This window comes from Apium graveolens, chromosome 5 (genome assembly GCF_009905375.1).
Source record: "Apium graveolens cultivar Ventura chromosome 5, ASM990537v1, whole genome shotgun sequence".
In the NCBI taxonomy this organism is placed as follows: Eukaryota; Viridiplantae; Streptophyta; class Magnoliopsida; order Apiales; family Apiaceae; genus Apium; species Apium graveolens.
Window position 1 is genome coordinate 6,214,331 of NC_133651.1, and position 19,168 is coordinate 6,233,498.

Here is a 19,168-nt window from a genome sequence, read left to right on the forward strand (position 1 = left end):
TGGAGTAGATTGATTTTGGACTTCCGTTAGCTGCGCTTTTGTAATAGTCACCTTTGTAATAGAATTTTTGATCAATAATTGTATTTGTTTTGTATTAGTTTTGATTTAAAATTAATAGTCCGGAAGTGCGGGCTGTTTCAGTTGGTATCAAGAGCAGACTGTCTTTCGGAGTGTATTAGGTATGGGACTAGTATATTCCCTAGGATTCGATCTTGTGGACCATAATTTGACCATTGATAGATCAAGGGGTAGACGTGTCACAAATTTTAGGATTATTGTGAATTTGGGGACCAAATTCTTTTTAAGGAGGGTAGTATGTAATATCCCGTAATTTTTTAAAATTAGATTAATAATAGAATAATAGGAAAAAAATATTAAAATTAGATAAGGACTAGGATTTAAAATTTAATTAGACTAATGGGCCTAAAATTTGGATCAGATTCTAATATGGATAACTTGTAGGTTAAGACATAGGATTTTGTATCGTTATAAATACACCTCTTTCATCTTCCTCGTTTTTATTTATTAAAATTTGTAGGGGGTTTTTCTCTCAAAAATCAGCAATCTTGTAAAATTCGTAGTAAATTCATCGTAAGTCGGAATTTAGTGATCCTGGAGTTTTCAGAAAATCTTTTCATTCTCTACAACTTTTATGTTTCGTGTTTTTCAAGAAAACTTCGTTTAGAAGGTCAAAAAGACTAAATTCAAATCTGGTCAGAATTGGAGGTAAGTTTTCGATCGATCTTACTAGTGTTTTCAAAATTGTGTGTTATGCGTTTATATTTGATTATCAAAATATGTGCCAAGGGATGATATATTTGAAAGTATTATGTGTTAGAGTATATGTATTGTTGTGCATGCGTGATGTGTCTCGATGATAATTTAAGATCTTTGATTTGTGTCATGGTTTGTGAAAATATCGAATAAGAATTTAGGACCGCAGTCACCGGATTGTAGTGACAGTTTTATGAAAATTTAGGACCGTTATCACCGGCTTGTAGTGGTCGTGGAATGAGTTATTGATTTTGAATTATTGTTATTTATGTGGTATGCGTATTGTGTGTATCGAATAAGAATAAGAATATGTATTGAAAGTGTTTGTTTCGTATGTCGTATATCGTATCGTATAGATTATCGTATTTTGTTATATGTGTTCATGTTACTTGGCCAACTAGTTGGATCGATTGTTTTCTTGCCGGGCTGTATAGCTCATTACTTACAATTTCAGGTTTCGTCTAAGAGTTCGAGTTGGATAGCATTGAAGTTCGAGGACTTAGTTTTGGAGTAGATTGATTTTGGACTTCCGTTAGCTGCGCTTTTGTAATAGTCACCTTTGTAATAGACTTTTTGATCAAGAATTGTATTTGTTTTGTATTAGTTTTGATTTAGAATTAATAGTCCGGAAGTGCGGGCTGTTTCACTGGAAGATCTAGAAAAACAGTTTTCAACTTTGTTTAAGAGCGTGTTTGGAGAAAGATTCAGGATTGGAACAATTTGCAGCTATCAAAGCGGGGAAAATGATCATGGTAAAAAATATGGCTTTGTCTATTCCTACTTACACCATGTCAAGCTTTTTATTACTGAAATCTCTTTGTGTTGAAATTGAGAGGTTGTTAAATGGGTATTGGTGGAAATCAAGTGGAAATAATAACAAAAAAGGAATTTGATGGCTTGTTTGGGAGAAAATGGCAACATCTAAGTGTACTGGTGGTATGGGTTTTTGAAACTTGCGAGGGTTTAATATTGCTCTCCTAGGGAAGCATATCTGGAAATTTTGTCATAATCCATCTGTTTTGGTGACCCGACTTTTCAAAGCCAGATATTTCTGGATAGTCACATTCTTCAAGTTCAAAAGAGGAATGAGTCGAGTTTCATCTGGACAGGGCTGTTGGAGGCAAAAGAAAGGCTCCGTAAAAAATTTAGGTGGGTTATTGGTGATGGTGAAGATATAAAAAATTTCAAAGATCCTTGGTTGGGAGGTAAAGCCAACTTTTGTGTGGAAGACGGTCATTTAAATAATACATGCTAAAAAATGTAGTAATAGGGGTGAGCGCGGTGCGGGCGGTGCGGTTTTTTCCTCAAACCGCAAAACAAACCACACATGCGGTTTGCTCAAATTTCCAAATCGCAACCGCACCGCGTACCCTCGAAAATCGCATAAACCGCACCACGAAAATGCGGTGGGGTGCGGTTCACTGCGGTTTATACTTTACAAGTTCAAAAAAAATAAATTAATACAAAACTTATATTTAATCAAATTTCCAAAAATAGTTTTAGTCAATTAGAATGCAACATCTTAGTTCACTAGTATAAATACTTGGATTTTGGTTTTACTAGTGAAGAAATACAAACAAGAGATTGTGTAGTCCTTTTTTTATTTGTCAGAAGATCGTGTGGTACATTTGAATTCCTTAATGAATTTAATATATAATTCTAACTCAATAATGATGCTAAATTCAGTTTAACTAAGAACATAAAATGGTTCTTTATGTTACCCGATAGAAATATAAGTGTGTATATATATATATATATATATATTTATAATATATTAAATATTGCGGTGCGGTGCGGTTTGAACCACATTTCAGAAATTTAAAACCACAACCTGCACCGCACCGCGCGGTTTATTAAAAATTCAAACCGCAACCGCACCACGAAAATTAAAAACCGCGTTTTACGGTGTGGTTTGGTGCGGTGTGGGCGGTTTTTGCGGTTTGTGCGGTTTTATGCTCAGCCCTATGCAGCAAGCCCACCTTCAGATCATAAACCTTCAGATCATAAGGATGTCCATTGGAAACCTCCCGCGGATGGAAGCTTAAAAGTGAATGTCGACGCCTCGATTTTCAGTGAAGATAATTCATTTTCACTGGGTATGCTGATTCGAGATGACTAAGATAAGTTTGTTCTAGTAAAAACTATGAGAATTGATGGTATGGTATCAGTGTTGGAAGCAAAAACCATATATGTAGAGGAAGCTTGCAAATGGGCGAAAGAATTACGAACGCATAATGTGATGTTTGAGTGTAATTCTGAGTTTGTGGTTAATATTGTTTATGGGAATAAAGTATTTTTATTAGAGGTTGGTCCTGTAATTGATGATTCCAGGGAGAAAATTAGATTGCGTATCATCTTCATTTGTCACATCAAAAGGCAAGCAAATATGGCTGCTCATGTGTTAGCTAGATTCCCAATTTTGGAAAGAAAAATCTAGAGAGAAATAAATTCATTTTGTAAGGATACTCGAATATGGAAGATACCGTGGTTGCCTTGTCAAGAGAATGGTTTTATCACTAGTGAGGGTCAGCAGGAACTGAATAACACGACAGTCAATACATTGATGAAAGACAACTCTCGAAGCTGGGATGAAGATATTCTGCTAGATTTATTTAATGATCGAGATAGACAACTGATCTTACAGGTCCCTTTATCAAATCGAGTTACTAACGACTCTTGGTATTGGTCGTTGGATAATGATGGCATTTTTTCTGTTCCAAGCTGTTATCGTCAACTGAGGGGGGAGCGTGAGTATGCAGATAGATCTTTTTGGAAGAAGCTTTTTGGGGATTGAAATTACCTGGTAAGGTGTTGAATTTTTTATGGAGGGCATGTCGAAATGTGTTACCTACAGCGGAGGCTTTGGTAGTGAAACGTGTTAATGTGCAAGTTAATTGCTCATGGTGTCATATTCAGATAGAGAATACAATGCATACGTTGGTTGACTGCTGTTTTGCAAAAGAAGTGTGGCATAGTATGGGTATCCAGGGTTTATGTCAACAAATACCGACACATCGTTTCTGCAGATTATGAAACAAGTGTTTAATAGGAGTAATAGCGATCAGTGTGCACAAATAAGTTTGATGTGTTGGGGGCTGTGGGTGAGGCGTAACTCATGGGTCTGGGATAAGAAAAATATTTCGGTCTTTGGGGTTAGGAAAATGGTGGACAACCTGTTGCAGGAATGGAAGCGGGCTCAGAGGGAGACCAAGAGTAATACAACAAATATGTAGGTAAAGAAATGGTGCAGACCCCCGCAGGGGTGGATAAAAGTAAACGTGGATGCTGCTTACCAATCTAACAGCAGGATTGGAGGTGCGGGATGTGTCATTCGCGATGATCAGGGCATATTTCTTCGTGCAAAGGCTGGTAGACTTAGAGGATGCTTGTCAGCCAGAGAAGCTGAGGCATTGAGCTTCAAGGAGGCTTTAGCGTGGACAAAGGAATGGAGGGTGCGAAGGTGCATTTTTGAATTGGATGCAAAAGCTGTGGTTGATGCAGTTCATGGTCCTCGGAAAAACTCAAATTTTCATATGATTATTGAGGATTGTGTAGATTTACTTAAACACTTTGAGGAAGTGTTAGTGATTTTTGATCACAGATCTGCGAATAAAGTAGCCCACGTACTAGCACAGGCTGCTTATTCTATGCCAGATTTTATGGAGTGGTGTAATGTAGCTCCAGATTTTATTTGTAACCTTATTGCGGAAGATTTTTAATGCAAGTTCGACTTTTTCAAAAAAAAAAAAAATTCATTTTGAAATTTCTTTTTTTTTCTTTTTTCTTAAAATTTTGGGAACACGGTGAAAAAATGAATTATCACAAATTTTTCCCTTTCTCTCCGAAATTAAACTTAGCAAAACGGTGTAAATTTATAGAGTACCTTGCCCGATTTGTTCTCTCAGAGGTCCATTAACTACTGTAGCCCACCAGTCGATTTCAGTCTATATCCACAGTTTGGCCCAAGCCCGTGACAACACAAAGATGAAACCAATAAACCACTAACACGCGTCAATTAAACAATTTTTCTTCTCTCCTTGGACTCTGTATCTCACCCCTGGCCGATTGAATTTTCACTCTTATAGTCGTATGAGGTAACTTTAGTTATTTAGTTTGCATTTTGATCATTGCAGTTCTGATTATTTAAGTTAGATGTTTATGCAACAAAAAATTGTTATGATCGTTATGTTTTTATTAATTCCATTTCTGTAATTGTACAGCATTACGTTACACTTGTACTGAATTTTTGTGTTTTTTATTTTCCGATTAGTTTAACACATTCTTAATTGCATTTGCTTAAATTATCGTCTGGTAAGCCTGTTGTAGTATATGTGGATATCGACTTGTGCCATGTTTAGGAACATTTTATGTACCGTAACTGTTATTCCCTAAATACTCAGATTATCAGATTGATAGTGAACATCTCTGTAGGTTTTCGTTTTCATGTTAGGCCTGTGAACTCTGAACTCACTGTTTTCTTCGTTGCTTTGTGTTTTGCTTTAGGAGTCGTACTTTAGAGTTTTCTCCGTTGCTTTGTGCTTGCTTTAGGAGTCGCACTTTAGAAATCATAATGCGGTAGAGGAAAATACCACAGCCAACAAAGTGTTAGTATTGTGGTTGAGCTAGTGTCCCCTTACGGGAGGTCACGAGTTCGACTCCTGGTGCGAGCATGTGTGAATTAATTATAAGAAAAAAAAAGAAAATACACATTAATTTTGTAGTGTTAAATAAACCAGTTATGTGGTGCCTCCTCATAAGGAAAGGATTATTCAAATTAGATAATTTGAATACTTAAGGTTTACTTTCGGTAAATATAGATCTTCAATTAATTTAGCAAAAAAAAATATAGATCTTCTATGTAATTTTTGATAGATGAAGTAGCTGTTTCCCGCCAATAGAATATTCAATTTATTGGCTGTAAACAGATAGCTCATATATATTGCTGTAGTCAGTTTACCTTGTAATATGGAGACCATAGTCACTCATTTTGTAATTTCGGATAAGTGTCGCTTGTAGGTTGCCTTGCCTAATGGATAGTAAGAAAATCTAAAAAAAATGTGTCACTCGTTGAGAAGAGATTACAGGGATCATATAAATATGCAATGCAACATAAATATAATCTGCTATCTTCATTTCTCGTTCATTACTTAAGCAAGTCATCCCACTTGCAATATTGACCGCCAGCCAATGCACGATGATACCTGTCTCTACAGTAGACTGGTCTTCCGTCTGCAGCTTCTGCTGCAGCCGCTGCCAGATCATCATCTGTCCGCACTTCCGCTGGCAATCTTACTAGTTCCTCTTTTCTATAAAATTTCATCAAATTAATCACAGGAGGTAGAATTTTGAGATAGACCACAATTCTAGTTTAGAATCCATTTATTTTGCTAGTATACCTTATATTAAGTTTTGTGCTACTCTTCAAAGCTGATGTATTTTCTTTTTTAGAAAAACTGCTCTGAATGAAATCCTCCACCGGTGTGGCAAAGGTGAATAAGAAAGCTGCTGTAACAAGTAAAGCCCCCGTTCCTACTAGTGTCTGCTTTAGTAATTTGATGACTGGTTTGACCTGCATGCATATATGTCTATCAGATCCACTACTTCCTCTTGCTTTCTAATACAGATTTGCAGTTCCTTCAGTTTAATTTTTGAACCTTAATTTTAATACTGAAAACGAAATGATCAAAATTCATGCAGAATATTTTCATTTGAAAATTAAGATATTTGTGTGCACAGGAATGCCTCATAAAAAGTTTTTCTGTTCTTACTTTTGCTTAATTAGAAACATAATAATTTTATTCTTTTGTTATACTTCGTACCTTGTATGATCCCAATAATCTGTCTCGGGCAAGAATCTGCAAGGAAGAAGCCAGCCAAACTTAGCAATAGATAAGCTGAGTACTAGTATTAAGTATATATAGTAGTTATAAGTCTCATAGGCAGAGACTGAAATTCTGACATTCTGTTCTAGACTGTAGTCATATCATCAAATCATTGTCAATGATTATATAGCTTCTTGCAACACATTGGCTTAATTTACTCTTCTGATTACTCACGTGTGTTTATCAAGATTAATATTTAAATTCATATCAAAATCTGTCCTGCTGTAAATTTTATGGCTGACCCCTTGGTTCCTACTGGGATTTCGCATGCTTTGATAGTTGAAGAGCTTGTTGAACTTATTAAGGCTGAGTTCATTATCTCCGCTGTCTGGCAGTGCTCCTCATGTATCTTTCTCATTTTCTCTATGATCTGATAATTCATGCTATCTATCTGACTATTTGGTTTTGAAAAGATTAAAGTATAATGCAATGTTAGACACAGAGCCGCAGACTTTGCAAAGCTGTCCCCACAATATTGGTAAGCTTTTTCTAGACATATGAGACCTGCCCACCTGAAGACAAAAATGGAGGCACTCATTTGATTTTGCATTGTCCTGCCGCTTGGGGAATGGGGTTTGTGGAACTTTGTTTCTGTAGTACAGTAGTACTACGTTAGGGGACAATCTTCTGGTTCAATAGACAATAAACTGCTTGAGACTTTAAGTTCTGAGCTTCTGGATGAGAAAATCCTTTTTTAGATTTAAGAAATTAGGAATGGGTTAAATGCTAAGGTTTCCTGGCTAGATTTTTTCTTGCTTGGGTCTTTTTTATTGATGCATTTTGGAGCAATCCTGCGATTTTATACGGTGTAAGGACCGGGAAGTGGGAACCTGTCCACTTTATTGGACAGTTGCTTCTTATTCTCTAATTGTTCCAGAGGGCGTCAACTTTCTTATACCAGAACTTCATGATCTCTGTAGACATATTACAAGTATACGCTGGAAAATGGAAATATGATGCTTCCCAGTTCTATCTTATAGAAGCTTATCAACTATTAAGTTTATCATGTCCAAGGTTTAATCTTGTTAGTCTACCTTGAGTCCGGGGTTTCCAAGTACGAATTCTTTTAGACATTTATTTTGGATTTAAGCCTCAATCAGGTTATACCCGATTTTTGTTGGGAAAACATGAAATTTTTGAATAAGTCAATTAGTGGGTTAAGGGCTTGCTTTTATCATTCTACAAATTCAAATGAGAAATTAGGATCTGACCTCAGGTGGCTTTACCCACATTTGTCCATCATACCATCCGCTCTCTTCATAAGGTATCACCGCTGATAAAAGTCTATCACCAACATAACTCCATCCCTACAATATGAAAAGTCACTTTTTTAGTAACACTGAGGCTAGTGGCAACTATTACATTACCAAGAGATCATGGAATTAACTGCAATAACACAGGGAAGAAAAAGACAACTTTTATGATTCAAAGGACTGTTTTTTTAATGCATGAAATGAGTGCTTGCACCGACTGTAGTTACACTAGATGCTTCATTGATGCAATGCTATGTTGTAGTCACTTGTATATTGTGAAGATGTTGGTTTGTAACATATGATGTTAGTCTTAAGTTCATGTACCAGGTAAATTCTCAGGACAATCAAGGAAACAAGAAATAGAGTTCCTGTTCCAGCTGCCAGGGCAAATCTTAATGGTTCCTGCAGAAACAGGTGGATGTTAGTGAATAATAAAAAAAAACAAAAGTCTGCACTGCTAGCAAGTATAAGTTTCAGCTTGCTTTATACCACTTCAAAGGTTTACAATCGGTCCGGTGAACTACACTTTCAAATATACAACTTCAAGGATGAAAGTTAATTATTTGACTAGGTCAATTGTGATTTAAAGTTCTCATATGATGAAATTAGAAATCAAAATGAATAGATTAAAAATCGGCACAGATCGGGACGGGTAAGCAATTGAATCTTGGTTGACAAAAGCTAGCGGCAAAAGCTGTTAGGACTTGGGAAGCAAATTGCTTGTAGAGTTCAATCTAGCCTAACAGAGTTCTTGTTAGTCATTTGCTTGTAGTTTATGGTTAAGGATGTCTGTTCCTTTCCATTCTTCTTCAAGTGGTATACCCCTTTATTGGTTGCCTGATTTCTTGTCTCGATATAAAAATTGTACTTAATTTTTTTTTTTTGGCAGCTAGTTGGGAACTTGAGGGAAGTTTTTTTATGCAGTTATGGCTGTGTTTGAGTACAAATGGGATTCAGGGTAGTGTGTTTTTTATCTTGATGATTATCAAGGTTGTAAAAATCAGGAATAGGTCTCTGATTTTGTTATTGAAATCCGAGTACCCAACCACTCGTTTGAACATCCGAGTACTTGTCCGAGTGCTCGGTTCAGTTGGTATCTAGGTACTCATCCGAGTTGACCGATTTTTACAGCACTGATGATTGCAGAAAATTTGATATTGCAACCTTATCCTATTTTGACCTTTGCATTTCTTTCATCTATAAATCTAATTATCTGTAGTTTAATTTTCTTTGCCTCTTTCTAGTTCCGTTTTTATCACCAGAGGACAATTTAAAAACCCATGTTGGTACAAAATCTTAAAAATTTCATTGAGATACTATCAATTATTAAGTTACCAAAATCTTGATGCGTTTTATAAGATATGCTCATACTTACTCTTCCAGGATTAAAGCTTGCAGCTGCAATTGGCGCTCCTAGGACTGTGAATGTTGCTAGCCACAAGCCCCCAAGGCGTATGAAAAAGGACCCTGGAGTCAGCTCACCCCAGGAGTATAAAGGTCCATCTTTAAGTGATGAGTATTCATTAACCTGTTATAGAAAAATATGAACTTCAGCACAACACAAGAAATTGATGATTAAATTTAGTAGTTCTAAATTTCAAAATTGAACTCATAATAACAAGTACTGACATGTAGCTAAACCTACCGGCCTTTGTTCAAAAGGGACTTCAATTTCCAACCCGGGATCCCAGCTCCGGCCAGGTAATCTGCTCATGCCTCCATCCATTCCATCTTTTACGGCCTTAACTGTAATCCTCTGAAGTCTGTTAGTCCTGTCATAGCCGGTTATCCGTGAACCATCGTTAATATGAATGTTGGCTTCTCTTGGATTCGGAACTAAAGAACAGTAGACATTTAACTTGAGCATTTATACTCTCACTTCGAATTCAGTTCATTCAAAGGTTCAGAGTTTTCGAAATGAGGTAAACTGGAAAACAGAGAGCTGAAATGAATGGATGCAAATTCTGGGCGGGACCATGCAATGCATGCATATGTGGAGGAAATATATGGCCACGGAGTCAATTTATTTTTGTGAAGAAAATGATGTTTACAGAATTTAGCTAAATGATGTGATGGCCCAGTAAATTGCAGTTGTATTTTTGTGGTTGTATAATTAACAAGCTAGATTATCCGAGTGGGGATGATGTTTTGGTTTGTGGTTTAGACTTTAGAGAAGCTTGGGGGACTTGAAATAGCTCCATCAACGTGGATAGTTATTTCTTCCACGCAACATAGTGTGCACTTCTCATGTATTCACGAGCTGACCAGCCCGCCGTTTGGTGTGTTTCCTTTCTTTGAATCCTAATTTTGCATTTCTCAGATTACGCTTCACTCTGACTGTTTCATCTATGTAGTCAAATTTACAGAAATATTAGCTGTCATAACTCACAAGTAAAATTTAGTTTCATTTTTACGTAATCGCGAGAATATTTCTTGCATTGGAGAGCATTTTTGATGCAAGAAAATGTGTAGCTAGAAGTATAAGCGGCATACCATAAATATAAATAACAGAGATTTTGTAAAGAAAAATGTTTGGTGTGCTGAATTGTGGACAAAATTTTATACATAATTACATGTGGTGGGTTTTAATTTGAATGAGCCCCTATATTCACATCAACAAACGCAATTAAAACACCTCACATCAATTGTTATGTCATTCTGTACAATTAATGGTGAGCATAGGGCGGTTTGGAGGGTCCAAACCGAACCAAACCGAAATTAGCGGTTTCCCTAAAATCCAATCCGAAATCAAGCCGTTATGTGAAAAAATCAAACCAAACCAATTCGTTTAAAACGGTTCGGTTCGGTTTCGGTTTAAACCGTTTTTCCAGTAAAACAAAATTAGAAATAAAATTAAACTTGAATTTGTAAATAAGAATCGAAATTTTGTATCATATTATAGAATTATATTTTCTATTATAATCATATTCAAAAAGAATATATAAAAATAATGACTTTGAAAAATAAAAAAAGGCAAGAAGACGTAAAAGATGCGATCAATTCTTATATTTTTATTGAATAAAAATAAAAATAGTGCAAACATAACACATACATAAATATTTATATCTTAGAATAAAATATATTATGATTAGTTTTTTTATATATTTTAGTTTATATATATGTTTTACATTGTAATTTTATTATTAATTGCATTTTACTAATATATGTATATTAATATTTTAATTTAAATATTCGGTGCGGTTATATCGGTCGGTTTGGAGGTAGAAATCGAAACCAAACCGAAAAAATTCGGTTTTTAAAATGCCAATTTGTAATCGAACCAAACCGTTAGTAAACCGTAAAATTCGATTTTGGTCGGTTTGAATTGGGCGGTTTCGGTCGATTTGACTAATTTATGCTTATCCCAACCTAGCCCTACTCTTTTGTAAAAGAGTAGGCACTCCCGTGAAACATTCTCCTTAGCTAAAAAATGTACCTCTCAAACCTATAACCAAATGTCATATCATGTATTACCATATATGATAAAATATTTTATTTATAACAATCTCAAATAATGATAACATACTTTTTGGCCAAAGTTAGACCTTGTATGGTCCTTCCAAGTTAGCTCTAAGCACTCCATACTTATATCGGTCGGTTTGGAGGTAAAAATCTAAACCAAATCGAAAAAATTCGGTTCTTAAAATGTCAATTCGTAATCGAACCAAACCGTTAGTAAACCATAAAATTCGGTTTTGGTCGATTTGGCTAATTTATGCTCATCTGTACCTAGTGTTGACGTAGGAATTTGGGAGCAACAAAGTCTGAGGTTCGTAGCCGGAAATAAGACCTGTGATGACGGTCCTTCGTCGGAAACGTGAACAGTAATCAGTGGATCCGATGAACAGTATTCGTCGGAAAAGGTGAACAGTGTTTGGTAGTGGTGATTATTGGGGGCTGAGATTGCTTAGGGTTAGTGGTGGCTCATTTGCGCTCTCGCTTCTGACCCCTTACAATTTGCCTACGTACCCCTATTTATAGGGGATCAAGCCCACGTAGTTCTTGGGGAACAAGAAACCTAATGGGCTTAGATTTCTTATCCTGAGGCCCAGTAGGAAACCCACTAGAAACCGTCTTCTACTAGCTTTAGGAATGTCCGCCGATGAGGCCCAACCACAAAGGCCCAAGGCTTGTCCGCGACTTCGAGACTTCACGGATAAGGCATCTCTCTGACCAAGGATAACCCTCTGCTACCAGCTGTTTCTCTAGTCCGCGGACGCAGGTTTAGCCGTGGTTCACCCCAAATGTTGGACGCATCCTTGTCCCCCGATAAGGAGCCCCTGCCAGATTGCAGGACAAACGATCCCAAGCTTTTGGGTGCAAAGTGCAGGATACTCCAAAGTCTCCCAACGAGGACACCCATTGACTACAGAGACAGAACTCCCAAGGCACACACCAGATTTCACCCCACATCCCCAATGAGGACACTCATTGACTACAGGAGGAGCCCTTCAGTCCAGACATACCCCTGGAGGTCTCTGACCACGGACACCGCCTTTCCTGTAGATGTGCTACAGGAAGGAGTTCTTCAATAGAGTACCTGCACCAAACAAGTTAGTAATAATAATCTCCATCTTCCTTGAATCTTCCACAGGTCCCATGCAAGTAATCCTGTTGAAGTCCCATCCAAGCCATCTCTCTCACTTAGGGCGCGCCCTAAGGCTCACCATAGGAAGGAATTCCTCACCCTTTCTTTAACAATTGGGCGCGCCTCCTCACTATGCTTGAGGGCGCGCCTTTAATGCATGGTCAACCACTACTGTCAATCAACCATTCAGTCCACGGGGCACGTCCTGATTACGCAAAGGGCACGCCGTCTTTCCTTTTATGGAAATAAAATCTTAACTGTTCCTCAATTTTAGGCGTTTCTTCTTCGATTTTGCCTATTTTATCAATCTTAATCTGAATATTGTTTATACCAATTTTTGGGCATAACACCTAGCACTACTCTTTTGTAAAAGAGTAGGAGTAGGCACTCGCGTGAAACATTCTCCTTAGCTAAAAAATGTACCTCTCAAACCTATAACCAAATGTCATATATCATGTATTACCATATACTAGTTGGTAACCCGTGCGAGGCACGGACCCGAAATTAAAAATAATTGTATCAAATTATTATTTGCATAAAACTGAAACTTATAATCTGTACAAAATAAGATCTAAATATAATATATAAAATGTTGTTTAAATATGTAGTTAAAAAAATTGATGTTAAGTGTAATTCTAAAATTTCACCGTATAGTTCTAGTTATCCATGCACCTCATTATTTACTTATATAAATCTGACATGTTAACTTACTAATACGATTATTTTAAAGTAAATCGACATTTGAATGTTCAGCAACAAATAAAAATTGAAGGGAAAAAAATTTGGAGAGAGTAGAAGTTAATTTTTGTCAGTTGAGATTTTATTACATAAAATTTTAAAAATAGTTGTATAATTTTCTAGTGAGTACCAAGATTTATGACCTAAAAATGGTTTACTTATAACATAAAGGTCTGAAAGGCATATGTCATAGCCTATTTGTTTATTCGAGGATTTAACTCAACTCAAATAAGAATGTAATAAGTAAATAGTGGATCTATCGTCAGAGAGATCTCACAAAGTAACATCTGTCAAAGGGTTAAGAAACATTATTCATCTACAGACTTGAAGACTTAATTCACTGGAAGAAGCTCAAGAAATTGATCAAGCCTCAGTGATATAAATCAAGATTGTGGATTTAATCAAGTGACAGAGATCTCGTCAGGGTATCAATTAATTACAAGGATTTAGTCTGAAGAAAATCAAGAGTATCAAGGTCAAGGCTTGAAGAAACGTCACGGAAGTTAGTCACTCATGAACCAGACAGTACATCGAGTGTCAACATTGAAGTGGTGGAATTGATTCATAATTGACAGTAATTTTCAGAAGATTTTCAGAAGAATGGTTGCTGCTCAAGATTAGTATTAATTCTCTATTAATTAATTAAGTCAAATAATTTAATTAAGAAAATAAATTATATCTGCAAAGATTAATTTATTGATTAATTGAATTAATTGATTAATTAATTCAGAATTAATATTAAGGATTTTCAGAATTGTTATTAGATTAAAATCTATTAATAATTCAGTAAGACAATATGATTTGAACTACTATGACAATCGGTATGACAATTGATAGTCATACCGAAAGTCTTGCTAGTTCATTCTGATTGTCTTGCTAGCTATTGGGATTGTCTTGCTAGTTCAAAAGGATAGTCTCACCGAAAGTCCTACCAGTTCAAATGGATTGTCATGCCAGTTCATTTGATTGTCTTGTCGAAAGTCTTGCTGATTCAACTGGATTATTTTGTTTACTTAAACAACAGAAAGCAGAAGACATTATTCATTCAATCAAACAGAATACACAAGTCAAGAACACAGCAGAAAACAAAAGCAAAACATTTCATTTTTCATCTGCTTTATTCAAGATCAAAATTCTAGATTGTAAAGTTAAATCCAAACCACTAGAATTATTTTACTTGTTCTTGTGTAACAATCTAGCGGATTAAAATCCCTAGAACTTAATCTCAAACCGCATTTACCATTTGATCTTTTCATTGCAAAAATAGAAAAAGTTCATGTCGAATTTATTCTAGATTTGTAATAATTGATTTGAGATTAATCCCTTGTAACAGATACCGTTGTTGTAACACCTTTCAAGTTTAATAAAAGTTTTATTTAACTTGAATTTTGTTTCACCTTTTTATTCCGCATTTTTTTTATTAAACTTGAATTTTGTTTCACCTTTTTATTCCGCATTTTATTCGATTAAACGGTATTGTTTGCATTCAACCCCCCTTCTACAAACAAATTGGGACCTAACAATTGGTATCAGAGCCTTCTGATTAACGTACAAATCAAGATCCTAGACTTTTGTGTTTCTTTCACTCCTTGAATTTTTTATTCACTCAAAAAATTCATAATGACTACACAAAAATTTGGAACCGTTAAAATTCTACTATACGATAAAGAAAATTATGTTATGTGGAAGAAGAAGATGCTATTGTTTTTACAAGTTGCTAATCCCAAATATCTGGTAGTATTAAAGAAGGGTCCAAAAATTCCTATGGTTATTGAACCAGAGGTAATAGAAAATGATGTGGTGATCACCAAAGCTAGAACTTATGTGAAAGATCCTGAGGATTTCTCTCCTGCTGAAATAGAAGAAGCCTCCCTGGATGCTAGCCTTCAATTAATTTTAGTAGATTCCCTTGATCCCTTGATGAATAGACATGTGATGAATTGTAAAGATTCCAAGCATATCTGGGAAACTATTGAGGTTATTAATGAAGGCACAGAGGAAGTTAGGGAGAACATGTTAGAAATCCTAACCTCTGAGTATGAATACTTTAAATCCAATCCAGGAGAAGGAATCACTGAAGTGTTTGAGAGGTACAATGCATTGATCAACAACCTGAACATTAATGGTAAATACTATTCCATTAGGGAGGTCAACAAAAAGTTCCTTTTAACACTGCCAACTCATCTCAAACATAGAATCACTGCCATAAGAGAATCAAGAGATCTGAGTGAGATTTCTTTGGAAAGGCTCTATGGTGTGTTAAAGACTTATGAGTTGGAGCAGATTCAGTAGAAGGAAGTTTACGGGAAAGGAAGAGTGGTCAGCACGTCTACTGCTCTAGTAGCTGATGAACAACAACAACAACCACAATATCAACAACAATCTCAACAGTCAGAAAGAATGGTACAGTCTTCCAAGGTTGAAGAAAATGTGATAGTAGCAGAATTTGATCCTCCTACTACAAATCAATCAAGAGATGATTTTTATTCCTTGGAAGAACTGGAGCAATTGGAGGATAAGTCAATGGCCCTGATTGTCAAGAGATTCTCAAATGTCAGATTCAAAAGGAATCCCAAGTTCAAGTACAAGTCCAACTACAACAGATTCCAGAAAGGTGGATCTTCATCCTCTAACACCAGCAGTGGTGGGTATAAAACAGGGATGGTTGATCGAAGCACCATTCGATGCTTCAACTGCAATGAGTTGGGACACTTTGCCACAGAATGCAGGAAGCCGAAATAAGTTAGGAAGAACTCTTACGATTCTAATCAGAAGAGTAAATTTGAAAGGGCTTACCTGGCAAAGGGAAGAAGCTGGGATGATACTGACAGTGAAGATGAAGAAGTTGGGAATCTTGCTCTCATGGCTAGTGATGCAAACACCTCATCGTCAAGAAAAGAGGTAAAATTTACTGATGCTGAATTAGTTTATCATCTAGGAGGTTCCTTAGATTGTGCTCGTCGTGATAATGAATTGTTAAATCAACAAATCAAAGACCTTGAGAAAGAGGTCAATGAATTAAGACTTGTGCACATTAATCAAGATAAATTAAAAGAACAAGTATCTTTTCTAGAGAATAGAGTTGACTGTTATAGACAACTTGAAACTATTCTCAAAGACAAGATCACCGGTCTTGAGGCTAAGGTTAAAGATTACTTTAATTCTTGTTCGAAGTCCAAAGAGTTTTACAATAAGCAAGCTGTTAATCAAACATCTGGAATAGGTTATGATTACAATGCTGCTATTGGAAAATTAGGCATAAACTCCCCTCCTCATGTCTGTGCTAAAGGCAGGGAAGTACCACATGTGCTTAAGGGTGTTGATGAACCCCTCTATAAAGAATCAATTGCTGAACCATTTGATGAGACCTCATTTATTATTCAGGAAGAAATCCGTGCTGAAGATAATGCTAATGAGAAAGCTGTCTCCAAGTCAAGTGTGTCAAAAGTTCCAGTCAAGGTTGTGAAAGCAACTGAGACTAACTCAGACACACATGAGTTGGATAACACAAATGCCATGTCTACCATGCATAAGTTGCCTATTGTTAATCCCTCTCATAAAGCATGTGGTGTTCCTGATTGTATGTCTTGTGCTTTTAATCTGATGTATGCTTATTTTAATGGTAAGCATGTTTCTAATGATAAGACTACTCCTCGTCAGCATGTGAATAATAGAAAGCATGATAGGTCTAAGACTGCTAGTCCTCCTAAAGCTAGAAAGGAGACATTTGTGCCTAAGCCTAAACAGAAATTTGTCAAGGCTGTTCACAAGGTCAAATGTCCAGTCATTGAGAAAGTTGAGAATATTAAAATTAAGAATGTTGTTTTGCCCGATAAAGGCCAATTTTATAAATATGCCGGACCCAGCCAAGCTTGGGTTCTGAAGAAGGTCTAATCCATTTGTATTGCAGGGCATTAAACAGGTACAACCGGTAGTGTGGATTCTTGACAGCGGATCGTCAAGACATATGACCGGAGATAGAGCCCTGCTATCAAATGTGGTTGAGAAAGCTGGCCCAGTGGTTACCTTTGGAGATAACAGCAAAGGTTTAACGGAGGGATATGGCTGTTTGCTAGCTGGAAATGTTATCATTGAAAATGTGTATGTTGTGCAAGGACTTGAACACAATCTTCTTAGCATTAGTCAGTTCTGTGACAACGGCTACAATGTTTTATTCGACAAGCTGAAGTGTCAGATTCTGCACAAGAAAAGTGAAAAACCCTCCTTGATGGGAATCCGGAAAGGAAATCTGTTCGTAGCTGACATGAACTCTGGAAGCAATCCTGAAGTCAATTGTTTCTATGCAAAGGCATCGTCAGATGAGAGTTGGCTATGACACAAGAGACTTTCTCATCTCAATTTCAAAACAATGAATTCTCTTGTAAAAAGAGAATTGGTAAGAGGTCTGCCTCAGCTGGAATTCTCCCCAGAAGGACTATGTGAGGCTTTCCAGAAAGGAAAGTCAAAGAAAGCAAGTCACAGAAGCACTGACACATCTTCCATAACTGGTGTTCTGCAATTATTGCACATGGATTTATTTGGACCAGTTAATGTTCTTTCGATGTCAAAGAAGTGTTACTATCTTGTGATAGTTGATGACTATTCCAAGTATACATGGGTTTTATTTCTTCACTCTAAGGATGAAACACCACAAGTTGTGATTGATCATATCAAGATGATTGAGTTAGATTCTAATGTCCCTGTTAGAGCAATAAGGTCAGATAATGGAACTGAATTCAAGAATTCACTTCTCAATGGATTCTGTACAGACAAAGGGATTACCAGATAATTTTCAGCTCCTAGAACCCCTCAGCAAAATGGAGTGGTAGAAAGGAAGAATCGTACATTGATTGAAGCTGCAAGAACGATGTTAAGTGAATCAGGTTTTCCAATGTACTTTTGGGCTGAAGCTGTCAATACTGCATGTTATACTCAGAATCGAACTCTAATCAACAAAGACTTCATGAAAACTCCTTATGAGATTTTGAATGAACAGAAACCTTCTATCAAATACTTTCATGTATTTGGTGCCAGATGCTTCGTGCTCAAGGATGGAGATGATCGTCATGGTAAATTCGAGGCAAAGGCATATGAGGGTATTTTTGTTGGATATGGAAGAAGATCATACAAAGTGTATATCATTGATCAACACAAAGTAACTGAAAGTGTCAATGTTACATTTGATGACACTAAACTCCCTAGTATCCAAACTGAAGATCCTTCTGAGAAACTGAAGTTTGATGATATGTCAGATTCAGAATCAGAACATGGTCAAGAACCTGAGGTTGTTGCTGGTGAAGAACCTGTTAATCATGATGATACTCAAGGTAATAGTGATGGAAACTTTGGCAACAATGGAGATACCACTGCTACTGACGGAGAATCTTCAAGTCAACATGACAACAACTCAGGGGGAGATGCTGAAGGATCATCTAGTAGGACACAACATCCCAATGAATTTCAAGGTGAATCATCAAGATCAAATCTTCCAAGACAGACTGTCTGGAATAAAGCTCATCCTTTTGAGTTGATTATTGGTGATCTAGATGTTGGAGTCAGAACTAGACGTGCTACTCAAAATGAGTGTCTGTTCTCAGGATTTCTTTCTGGGATGGAACCTAAGAAGATTGAAGAAGCACTAACTGATCCAGATTGGGTGATTGCTATGCAAGATGAGCTCAATCAGTTTGAAAGTCAACAAGTCTGGAAACTGGTACCTAGACCTACACACAAGAAAGCTGTTGGTACTAGGTGGGTATTCAGGAATAAACTAGATGAAGATGGTGTGGTTACAAGAAACAAAGCAAGACTGGTAGCAAAAGGGTATTCTCAAGCTGAAGGCATTGATTATGATGAAACCTATGCTCCAGTGGTTAGACTTGAGGCCATCAGGATATTTCTGGCATTCGCAGCATTCTCAAACTTAAAGTTTA

General features: G+C 36.5%; 1 protein-coding gene across 1 annotated transcript; it reads right to left on the reverse strand.

The window, feature by feature from the left end:
* Positions 1 to 5,819: 5,819 nt before the first annotated feature.
* Positions 5,820 to 9,905, reverse strand: LOC141662108 (protein CONSERVED IN THE GREEN LINEAGE AND DIATOMS 27, chloroplastic). Its single transcript, XM_074469156.1, has 7 exons — positions 9,555 to 9,905; positions 9,285 to 9,437; positions 8,234 to 8,311; positions 7,868 to 7,963; positions 6,594 to 6,629; positions 6,171 to 6,343; positions 5,820 to 6,080 (listed from the first exon to the last, which is right to left on the reverse strand). Exons 1-7 carry the CDS (start codon positions 9,774 to 9,776, stop codon positions 5,918 to 5,920), a joined length of 921 nt encoding a protein of 306 aa, XP_074325257.1. The 5' UTR covers positions 9,777 to 9,905; the 3' UTR covers positions 5,820 to 5,917.
* Between the last annotated feature and the right edge of the window lie 9,263 nt (positions 9,906 to 19,168).